The following is a 12,432-nucleotide window of genomic DNA, read 5'->3' as shown; positions in this document are numbered from 1 at the left end:
GAACACCTTCCTTCCTGGAAGTGTTGCACGTGGCATCGCATGATTATTGCGGCCGCATGCCGAGATAGGAATTATTTTTCATCCGGTTGCAGATGATGCTCTTCACTTGAGTGCTGGCGGAGGAAATGAATTTCACCAAAAAGAAGAAGAAGAAAAAAAAAAAAAAAGAAAGCATGGGTCATGGAGTTTTTCCATGATGTGGGCCTACTTGACAAATTGCGTGGATGCATGAATGTGGCAGCCCGGCGTCAAACTGACAGCCTTCACCTGAAAAATATAGCCAATGTCTACGACAATGGCAGCTGACAATGAAGTGAATATCCGGATAACAGCGGGAGATTTTTCCATGTCTGACATTACGATTACCATGGAAACCAAAGTGTCTCCATGATGCATCCTTGTTGTGTGACTTAGAGGTGTATAATATAATATAATATAATATAATATAATATAATGTAATGTAATGTAATGTAATGTAATGTAATGTAATGTAATGTAATGTAATGTAATGTAATATAATATAATATAATATAATATAATATAATATAATATAATATAATATAATATAATATAATATAATATAATATAATATAATGCAATGCAATGCAATGCAATCCAATCCAATCCAATCCAATGCAATGCAATGCAAAATTAAATTAAATTAAATTAAATTAAATTAAATTAAATTAAATTAAATTAAATTAAATTAAATTTAATTAAATTTAATTAAATTTAATTAAATTTAATTAAATTTAATTAAATTTAATTTAATTTAATTTAATTTAATTTAATTTAATTTAATTTAATTTAATTTAATTTAATTTAATTAAATTTAATTTAATTTAATTTAATTAAATTTAATTAAGGTGCATATTCTGGGAAATCTAAAAAGTTTTCTATGCTGGTTATTGTGTGTAGCTGCTCTATAGGAGTCCACAACTCAATACTAAAGGTCGAAAAATGAGCGCAATAGGTCCCCTTTAAACTCCTCCACAAGGGGCAGGATCTCGATCTCGATCCCGATCCAGTCAAGCACCCACGCAGTGTCATGGTACAGCCCCCGGGCTGCACCTTAGACACCCCCAGGGTTAAGAGCTGTGCCTCAATACCTCAAATCTGCAATCTCGGTGTCTTGCGGAGGACCGCCAGTCATCAAGTTCTTCCAGTACAGCCATTTTACACAACTCGACAGTTAATAGAATTCCTCAAGTGGAAATTACCTCGCCTGCTTTACTCCGCATTGTCATTTCCATCTTCCAGAAGCTTCCAGATGGACGACGGAAAGATTGCAAGCACTCCAGGGATGAGCTGGTCGTGATGGCAAAGGCGCCTCTTCTGTCTTTTTTTTTTTTTTGTCTTCCATCTTTTCTACGACAGAAGAAAGAAATTGATGTTTTACGTTAAGCAGCTATGGTCTGAGGGTTTTGAGTAAAGTGTTAAATCTGCCAGAGTCATCATCATCAGGTATGCAAATGTTGAGCTTTCTAGGAAATGAGTGTTGACTTGGCTTTTCTTTGGATAAGCAATATTGTTATTTAAATATAATAATATAATATTGATATTTATAGTGCATTTAAATTAAAATCTGCACAAGCAATTTGTCATGTCTTTCCAGACCATGTTTAATATTCTTGAATCATATTTAATTAATATGCCCTACCTGTGCTTAAATTGCACAAGGGTATTGTTTAATACCCGAAATCAAGACATCCGGATAAGAAGTCTCAGGTGGGAAGAACAAGCATTCCGGTTCTCCCGTCACCCCCTCCAGGTTCCACAGAGGTGTTCCCAGTCTTTGCCTTGGGAGACGTTACCAGGGGCATAAATCCCCCAACATAGCTCCTGGGATCACTCAGGCACTCCAAGCCATCCGTCACAAGGTCGTGATTTGTGGAGTTATAAAAGATATATTACTTGAAATAGCTTTCTTCAAGTTAGCGAAATAGCATTTTGGAAGTATTTGGCTTCTTTGTCCTTCTTACCCACTCTATTTGAGACCCTTAAGTTTAGAATAAATAAATTGGAGGCTAACTTGTTAGCTCGGGAGCTGGATGTCTGACTATAGGGATGTTATTTCATGCCTGGAGAGCTCTAATCATATTTAGAAAGTCATAAACAAGTTTTCTGTGCTCTAACTACAAAAATATTCAATTTAATATAGAATCCTTCTTCACTCTGGAACCGGTTAACTGCGCTAAATGAGAGAGGACTGCAATGTAAACCCAATTAATCAATTCCAGTAAGCTAAAACAGTTTTACAATTACAGTTCTACGATATTTAACATCACTTTTACGTTGATTTAAGACGTGATTGACTGAATGAGGAGGGTTCACTCAGTCCATTCATTCTGCTATAGAACCAACACGCCCAAGTGCAAAGCCCAAACCCTGTTATCATCCAGCCTGTTTGATGAGAATATTGCATTTATTTGTCACGTGGACAATAAGTTCATGAATAAATGAAGGAAGATAAAATAAAAAGCTGTGGGTGTGCGGATGCCCTCCTCTCGCTAAATAAACCAGCCAGAGCCAATGTACGAGGAAGAGGTTGACGTCAGCTCGGGGAGTCAAACTTAATTAGCTGTGGCTGTGTTGTTCTTAACCTGCCTCAGACGCCCGTCTGGCTAATTAAGACGCAAAGATGATCCCAACAAACCAAGAATAATTAGTTCCCACGCTGACATTCAAGTGGCAAGTGGAATTCTGGCAAAAGAAAAAGAAGAGGGGGTGAAACATGGGGGTGCGTCCACTAAAAACAGAGTGATAGTGGACTGGTGTGGAATAACATGCTGGAACAAGATGTGCAGCACGTATAAATGCTACACCATTTTGAGTGAACAGAACATCAAAGAAGAACCAGCAGACCGAGGAGCACCCCAGGGCAGGAAGCCACTAGCTCGCGCTGAAGGAGTGATGCCAGTGACTCGATGTGAAACGCTTCAAAACATGAATCCGCATGAATGACAAAAGCTTATTTTGCTGTCATGTGGACGGTGTTATCGCCGCTCGCCATCGTATTGTTCGGGGCGCCGCGTCACCGAGCGAGGAAGGTTAATAAAAGCCCCGTGCCGCATTCACAATGAGTCATTTTGGCTGCTTTGCACTTATTTGCCAGGTGATTTAGGGAGTTTGCGCCGCGTTAGCTCCTATAAAGTCTCATGAGATTCGTGGGCATGAACCGCCACTTAAAAGCCGCCAAATGCTTGTTAAGGCCCACCGTTAGGACCGTGGAACCGAACATCTTATTTACAGGATAAACTGCTGACGTACTCTTTCAGACAAACGGGACCTTGTGCTAAGATGTGGGTGCCTCATAGCACACTAAACAACTTATTGTTATTGATTTAAAGCAGACCTATTATACTCATTTTAGGGCCTCTGTATTGATTTATGGACTCCTGTAGAGCAGCGACACACAATAAACTTTCTAGATCTTCCAGTGTTTCCTGCCTCAGTCTGTGGAATGGCCCACTCCAGGTACACCTCCTTCAGAGGTGACTCTGCTGTGATTGGTACACTCCCGAGCGTTCCCGAGGACCTCAGGACAGCTGCTGAACCCCACTCTAATTGTGCCGGATTAATTACTCTAATTATGCTGGAGCCTATCCCAGCTGTCTTGGGGCGAGAGGCGGGGTACACCCTGGACTGGTGGCCAGCCAATCACAGGGCACATATAGACAAACAACCATTTTTGTTATTGATTTAAAGCAGACCTATTATACTCATTTTAGGGCCTCTGTTTTGAGTTATGGACTTCTATAGAGCAGCGACACACAATAAGCTTTCTAGATCTTCCAGTGTTTCCTGCCTCACGCCCAAACAGTCTGTAGAATGGCTCTCCTCCAGGTACACCTCCCGCCGAGGTGACTCTGCTGTGATTGGTACACTCCCGAGCGCTCCCGAGGACCTCAGGACAGCTGCTGAAACCCACTCTAATTGTGTCGATTAGTAATGTTGGAATAATATTATTATTATTCATTCATGACGAGGGTTGTGGAGGATGCTGGAGCCTATCCCAGCTGTCTTGGGGCGAGAGGCGGGGTACACCCTGGACTGGTGGCCAGCCAATCACAGGGCACATATAGACAAACAACCATTTTTGTTTTGTTAGTCTAATTGTCTTTTTCTAAATGGACCAGTATCCCTACAACAACCCCCAATCCTGGTCAAGACGAGACGGTTTTTCCAGGTGCTTTCACCGTAACCGTGACAACCGGTACCGAGAGAACAGGACTAACAGCCTCATTCACAGTTCCAGAGCTTCCCTTTGCCTAGGTTATCGACACGTGTTACGGCACAGCTGGAGTGCCCGGCGACGCGGATTTGTGATTCATTTGGTGGCTCGGATGTCAGATTGATTCCCGCCTGACGGAGACGTCTCTGGGAAATGTCAAAAGAAAGAACGCTGCCAGTGTGAGTGTTGAATAAATAAGATAAATAACATTGCAGAAAAGAGTTTACACACACACACACACACACACCTCATGGTGTGTATGACTGCTGGGCTTTGTTTACTACTACTAATAATCATAATACTACTAATAATAATACTAATAATAATAATAATATTATCATAATAATAATAATATCCCAGCTGTCTTCAGGCGAGAGGCGGGGTACACTCTGGACTGGTGGCCAGCCAATCACAGGGCACATATAGACAAACAACCATTCACACTCACATTCATACCTATGGACAATTTGGAGTCGCTAATTAACCTAGCATGTTTTTGGAATGTGGTCGGAAACCGGAGCAGGAATGCTTGGTGTAACAGTCCTGCAAGGCACTGATGTATGTGTGAGAGACAGGAAGAAAAGCTCTGAGGGTCTCAGGGAGAAGTGGTCTTGCACCACCTGCTTGTTTTGCATATAAAAATTTTATTTTTCCGACTTTTTTCTTGGTCTTATCTATGAGTTACATAATAGTTTGATAGTTTTATGTATATTATTTATTTATTAAAAAAATGCTTATTGTTTTGCACGTTTACTCCCACTAACAGCCACATCCTAAGTGCTATTTTCGCTTTCACGACATTTAAAAGCGTAAAAATAATGGTGGCATTTTGTGAAATGCAATAAAATGGCGTTACGCGGAGAAGAAACAAACGCACGCCATGGCGGTGGAAGTGCGTAGGTGAAGTAATAACAACAATACCCTTTTAAGTGCGCTTTGGCAGTTCTCGCACATACGTATGTCGTGATTCGTGTTGCGAGGCTAATTCAGATGCCGAGTGGAAATAAATGCAAATAAATGCAAACACGCAGCGCCAAAAGGTACAGTACAGCATGTACACTTAAACATCATGTACTGTAAACACTGACCCTGAGCACTTAGTGGTAATATACTGTACTCACATACTGTATATGCTTGGACTGTATGTACATTCTGCTATTTCTTCTGATCAAAGTCACATGATGTCTACTAAATTCATATCGAAGCGACATTTTCCACATCAAATATGTACATTTCTGCATTCATTCCAGCACCAATTCAAAATAAAAGGGATCAGGATGCCGGTAACGTCCATCTCAGTGGGATACCGCGCGGCTTCCTGTCAGGTGGACGACAGAGTTGCAGCATCCCGACTCTCAGTGGCGGAATTATTCATTGGGTTTTTATTCTCTTTTTGCCAAAGAAACACAATAGAGGCTATGAGAGCAAAGTCAAAGCTATGAAGCTATGACTGATGTTTGCAGTGTGGTGCTGCATTAGCATTCTACCATGCGCGCCTTCACTGGTACAAGGTTTTTTTTTTTTAAACAAGTATGACAAATGCAGTACGCAAGTTGAAGATATTGTATAAACATTTCATTTTTTATACCTTATGTTTAAAACCTGAACGCATTTGTGCATCTTTTCCATTTTTGGGGCAATTGCACACAAATTGAAGTCACTGTTAGCATGCAGAAGGTTATGTTTTTACATTATGGTATATTTGTTTAAATATCTGAGCTGTCACAAACGCAACGCGAAAGTCATGCTTGAAATTATGGACGTCCGCAACGATAATTATCGGCTCGGTATCGCTATAAAAATGAAAAAAAAAAACGTTTGATATCAGTGTCGCATTTTTTTCCCATCATGAAAACTGAAAAAAATGGTGTATACAACACAGGCTGCACGGTGACCAAGTGGTTAGCGCACATGCCTCACAGCTAGGGGACCCGAGTTCAATTCCACACTCTGCCACCTCTGTGTAGAGGTGAGGATAAGCGGTAGAAAATGAATTAATGTATACAACACATGCGTTCATTCCACCACAGGAGATATGACACGATACATGTATCGATATCGGCCGATATCGGCATCAGAAAGTGAGAGTTGGACGATATCTGGATATCGATTTTCATAAAAAAAGAGTCAATATCGGTCATTCCTACTTCAAATGTATCTGTTCACAAAAAAAAAAACGTTTTCACTTTTTTGTGTGGAACTGATATTTTCCTGAAACTTACATATGTTGTACTGCTTTTTTTTAACGCTTTCCAATGTCTTAAAGGTCCGCACTTATGCAAATGTTGCTTTTTAACGATCTTCTAACAGTAATATTCATTTCATTCTTATATGCTACAAACGTAACCTTACAGAGCGGATACGTGTACACGCTGAATACTTGCTCACTGACACTTCAGCAACAGGTAGAATCAACCTTACACCCTGTTAAGTGTCCCTTCCGCCGTTCCCTCTGCCACTCGTGTTAACCAGGAACCTTCATACTGTACGTCAACCCCGTAGCAACAGATACGAGTGTTTCTCACCTTCTTTAATCAAAGCCATGCCACTTCAAACCTTTTTCCCCGAAGCAATAAAATGCACAGATTCGGAAATTACGCCACACTCTTGAACGCCCCACAAGATGATGAAGCTTCATTATGAATGCATGAAGAAGAAGATGTTGAACCGCAGTCTATTATTGACAGGCACCGATGCACGGATGCTTTGTTTGGGAACTCGATGTCTCCGTGCCATAACCAAGACGGTGTATGAAAACCAAGACGAATCCTTACCAACAAAAACCAGAGTGTACAAATAGTAAATTGAGCAATTTCGCCACATTGAGATACTGATATCATAGTGGGAGTTCGGTATCGTGCCCAAGGATTTTTGAATCCGAGGCCAGGTTGCCTCAATAACCAAGGTAGCGATGTATTACATGGCATTCAATACCTCGGACAAGGGATACAATATTTATGTAAAAAGTGGATAAAGTGTACGATAGCGCTTCTTGGATACACGCACAGACAAAATGAACTGATTTTATACGGTTTACATTACCCAATAGCAATATTCTCCCACGGGGCCTCGTGTAATACAGGACCTCTAATAAGAGTTTGAGCTCACCCTGCTTAGAAAAGGTTGCTAAGGTACATAATCAACACGCTTTGTTTCATTCATTTTGATCTTTTCATGCGTTTAAGTCGCCAGAGGTTGAGTTGTTACGCAATCAGAGCCATTTACACTTGATCATGTCGCCCACTTAACAATGTCATTCTCCCATAATGCACTGACATAACCGTGTTTACCTCTCGCTAATGATAGGGCCCACCTCCTTCACGGCCATTTTCTCACCACTCAACGCCGCATTATGTTAAATTTGTAGCGTTTTTTTTTTTTTTAGGGGTTGCGTCTCGCTGACTAAGGAGTCCATTTAGCAGTTGGGTCGCTTGTGTTGGCGAGGGAGCGCGCTTCAATTTCACACGGGTCAAATAGCGCTTGATCTGCGGTTTAAAACAATGCGGCAAACTTTAGCATTAACGCGCTACTTGCTTATAAACGATGTTAATGTTTGAACGTATCGAAACTTTTTTTGTGCTCGTGTGTTACTTCGCAAAGTCTGGAGAAGCCTCTCAAGGTTAACGCAAACGCCTTTGTTTATTTATTTAACGGTTTCAGGTTCAGTGGAGCTGTGGAGTGTTGTCATGGCAACCGCAGCACCTTCAGCATATCTTTCTCACACACAATGCGATGCAGGAAGACAATATAAAGGTGGCTTTCAAAAAAGTGACTCGGCCTTTGCAGTACAAGATGAATGGCGGTGATGATGCGTCACCGTGGCGACGGTGACTTTGTGTTGGTACCTTTTAATACACTTCTAAAAAGTGTGTGTGTGGTGGGATGAAACCCGTCCTAATTTCAGCATGCTAATTGGAGGACCTGACTGGAGAGCGAAATAAAGAATTACTTCCAGCAGCAATGGAATCAACACAAGTCTAATTGCGCAACCCCGGAGGCCGCCATGATACAAGGGTGCAGAGCCAATGAGATGAGAGAATGACAAATGTCTGATGATTAGAGGATGCGGTGACGCAAAATGTCACGCGGTCGGACCATCACACTCGCGGAAAGCAAATCAGCGCTTTGCTCAGTGGACATCTTTGTTTTTTTTTTTTTTTTTTTTTTTTTTTTTTAAAGCTGTGGTCGCCTCCAGCCATGCACCGTATCTCATTAAGGTGCATTAGAAGGCGCCCCACGTGCCAGCGCACCCTTCATCCATGAGACTGCGCTGCTACACAATGATGAGATGTTTATTCTCAACTACGACTATGTTCCATGAGGGATTCCTCCACATTTATAATTGGATCACTGACATTCCATGAAATGAAGGAAGGTCAGTGCAGTCATGTCAATCACTCATTCATGTAGTATTTATGATTTTGTTTGCTAGCATTTGGCTGAAAAGCATTATTTAAAGGCCCTACTTCATACTTAATAATGGAAGAGGGAAAAAAAGTACTGGACTATAAGTTCAAGTTCAAGATGTGTCAGGGCCTAAAAGGACAAAACATACAGGGGCAGAGGACAGAGCCAGGGGGAGGAGGTCGTGTTTACACCAACATGCAGAAGAACTAGCTTACTAGCGCTTACTAAACCATTTATCATGGTTGATTAGTGTACTTCCGCATAGAACATCTATTTACCACCTTCTAAATATGGTTGCTAACATTATGAGAGTCCTCTAGACACGTATAGCACCCCTATAGTCACATTTACACTCCTGTCATGTAATATAATAAATATAATAAGATAAAATAAGGCATTGAAGACATACTAAGTAACTCCTGTGTTACTCCGGGGTTACCCCGAACCCACAACATCACTTCCTGTCCACCGCCATAACAAAAAACATTATTTAGGATTTTTTTTTCTGAGGGAATATAGTTCCTGTTGTGAGATGATTCCGACCTGCGATAAAAGTCTGTTCATGCAGCGATCGAGTCTGGTGCTTGTGTGTCTCACCATATATTACAGTAACATACGTCCGCATAGAACGCATCTGTTTACCACCTTCTAAACATGGCTGTTAACATTATGAGAGTCCTCTAGACACGTATAGCACCCCTATAGTCACATTTACACTCTTGTCATGTAATATAATAAAGATAATAAGATAAAATAAGGCATTAAAGACATACTAAGTAACTCCTGTGTTACTCCGAACTACTTTTGCGGTAGTTACCCCGAACCCACAACATCACTTCCTGTCCACCGCCATAACAAAAAACATTATTTAGGATTTTTTTTTCTGAGGGAATATCGTTCCCTGTTGTGAGATGATTCAGACCTGAGATAAAAGTCTGTTCATGCAGCGATCGAGTCTGGTGCTTGTGTGTCTCACTAAATATTACAGTATATTTGAATGCGTCTTTGTGTGTTTTAGTACTTTTAGGCATTGTTATTTTGGAAAAGGTGTCATTTAGGCCAGGGGGGAGGGCTGTTATTGTTATTATGACTACAATAATATAATATGATGAAATGCAGTATAAAATATATCTTATATAGTACTATATATAATAATATCCTGATATTGAGCCCCCATAAGGGGGGGGGGGGGGGGGGTCATTCTCTTTTCACTCGGGACACGCTCACACATAAAATGTTTGAAAAGAAAACACAGCAAGAGGGAAGGTTCGGCCCCCGCGTAGCCTTGAATGCTTTCTGGCGAGCTGACGTTCTTTGTCGCCCCCCCCCCCGTCCCCCCTCCCTCGCAGCCATGGTGATGTTGACGATGATGATGTATCCGTTATTGTTTTCTATCATGAAGTTCTACTTCATTCATGGGCATCCACTTGCGGCCGACCCCGCCTCCGAGCTCAGCAGCCAGCCAATAGGAGCGCGGAGTGGGTTTGTGTGGAGTTGGGAAGGGTGGGGGGGGTATAACAACGTCGAGAAAGAGAGTGGGAGGATCACACTTGTCTTCTCGGGGTTCGTCCTCCCAGCACTCACTCGCCGAGATCACGCTGCCTCTCACTCGCTTTCTCTCCTCCTCCTCATCATTCCTATCAGGGAATCTTCAACCCAGACGGAGATTGTTGAAGGAGCAATGGGGCAATCAGTGTGGAGTTCTTAGGAGAGAAGATGGAAAAAGGAGGCATCATGAACGCCACCGAGTCAGAAGGACTAATCCCAGGTTACAACAACCGGAGTCAAACTTCCGGAGCCCTGCTCACCAAGGAAGAGCGAGCGGGCCGTCAGGATTCCTCGGCGGGATGCTACGAGCAGCTGCTCATCTCCACCGAGGTCTTCCTAACGCTGGGAATCATCAGCCTGCTGGAGAACATCCTGGTGGTGGTGGCCATCATCAAGAACAGGAACCTGCACTCGCCCATGTACTTCTTCATCTGCAGCCTGGCGGTGGCCGACATGTTGGTGAGCGCCTCCAACGCTTCGGAGACCATCGTGATCGCGCTCATCAATGACGGCAGCCTGAGCATCCCCGTGACGCTCATCAAGAGCATGGACAACGTCTTCGACTCCATGATCTGCAGCTCCCTGCTGGCGTCCATCTGCAGCCTGCTGGCCATCGCCATCGACCGCTACATCACCATCTTCTACGCGCTGCGCTACCACAACATCGTCACCTTGAGGAGAGCCACGCTGGTCATCAGCAGCATCTGGACCTGCTGCACCGTGTCGGGCGTGCTCTTCATCGTCTACTCGGAGAGCACCACCGTGCTCATCTGCCTCATCAGTATGTTCTTCACCATGCTGGTGCTCATGGCCTCGCTCTACGTGCACATGTTCCTGCTGGCGCGTCTTCACATGAAGCGCATCGCCGCGCTGCCGGGCCACGCCCCCGTCCAGCAGCGAGCCAACATGAAGGGCGCCATCACGCTCACCATTCTTCTGGGCGTCTTCGTGGTGTGCTGGGCGCCCTTCTTCCTGCACCTCATCCTCATGATCAGCTGCCCCCGAAACCCCTACTGCACCTGCTTCATGTCGCACTTCAACATGTACCTCATCCTCATCATGTGCAACTCCGTCATCGACCCCATCATCTACGCCTTCCGCAGCCAGGAGATGAGGAAGACCTTCAAGGAGATCTTCTGCTGCTCCCACGCCTTCCTGTGCGTGTGAGCGGCCGGCCTCAAATTTGCCGTTATCGATCAGAAGCGAAGGAAGGACGCGGACGCTGGAGTCATGTGACGTCACACGGCGACATGGCTGCATTTTTGCACGACACGGCCTTAAATGCAACATGATGACACAAAAGTATTGGGACACATGCAGGAAGCTTAAAAGTGAAGGGAATGTGGCGCTTTAGACTCTTTCGGGAAGACGATGTTGGACCCCGGCCCCCAGAGAGGGCCCTCATACTCGTTCCCGTGACCCCAGGCGGCAAAATTATTCTCACGGCACATCTGACTTGAAATATTATTGCGAATGTGGCGGTATTTATTCATGAATCTGTGTCAGGTCCAATACCTCGATGATTGGATTAGACGAATAAAAGCACAGCTGTGACTATTTAAAACAAAGTCACAATTTTTTTAATTTTTTTTTTTTTGGGGGGGGGGGGGGGTACTAAAAACACAATTGGATAAATGGAAGAGGGAAAGAACATACAAGATATAAAGTCGTACAGGACTATATGTCGCATTTGGCCTAAGAAGACAAAATATACAGGGGACGAGGACAGAGCCGGGGGGGGGGGGGGGGGTTGTGTTTACACCAACAAGCAGAAGAACTAGAAGAACTGAAGCAGTAATCCCCCATTTATCGTGGTTGATTTGAGTACTTCTGCATAGAACATCTGTTTACCACCTTCTAAATATGGTTGTTAACATTATGAGAGTCCTCTAGACACGTATAGCACCCCTATAGTCACATTTACACTCACTGTCACTTAATATAGTAGAGATAATAAGATACAATAAGGCACTGAAGACGTACTAAGTAACTCCTGTGTTACTCCGAACTACTTTTGCGGCAGTTACCCCGAACCCACAACGTTACTTCCTGTCCACCCCCCCATAGCAAGAAACATTATTTTGGATTATTTTTTTCTGAGGTAAAATCGTTCCCTGTTGTGAGATGATTCCGACCTGCGATAAAAGTCTGTTCATGCAGCGATCGAGTCTGGTGCTTGTGTGTCCAAAAACTAAAAATATTAGTAATATGCCGTGTCGCCCGGAACAAATAACTAATGAGGC

General features: G+C 43.1%; 2 protein-coding genes across 4 annotated transcripts in view; one reads left to right on the top strand and one right to left on the bottom strand.

Moving 5' to 3' along the window:
• The window catches only part of drosha (drosha ribonuclease III), a 180,891-nt gene that overhangs the window by 85,410 nt on the left and 83,049 nt on the right, over positions 1-12,432 (bottom strand). For all 3 annotated transcript variants that reach the window (XM_058059587.1, XM_058059588.1, XM_058059589.1), the window contains exon 12: positions 1,221-1,368. The gene's annotated coding sequence lies outside the window, so the exon portion shown is untranslated. The remainder of the gene's footprint in view (positions 1-1,220; positions 1,369-12,432) is intronic.
• Positions 10,205-11,731, top strand: mc4r (melanocortin 4 receptor). Its single transcript, XM_058059598.1, has one exon. It carries the CDS (start codon positions 10,358-10,360, stop codon positions 11,354-11,356), a length of 999 nt encoding a protein of 332 aa, XP_057915581.1. The 5' UTR covers positions 10,205-10,357; the 3' UTR covers positions 11,357-11,731.

This window comes from Doryrhamphus excisus, chromosome 21 (assembly GCF_030265055.1).
Source record: "Doryrhamphus excisus isolate RoL2022-K1 chromosome 21, RoL_Dexc_1.0, whole genome shotgun sequence".
Taxonomy (NCBI): Eukaryota; Metazoa; Chordata; class Actinopteri; order Syngnathiformes; family Syngnathidae; genus Doryrhamphus; species Doryrhamphus excisus.
The sequence above is the reverse complement of the archived record's forward strand: the minus strand, read 5'-3'. Positions and strand labels throughout refer to the sequence as shown.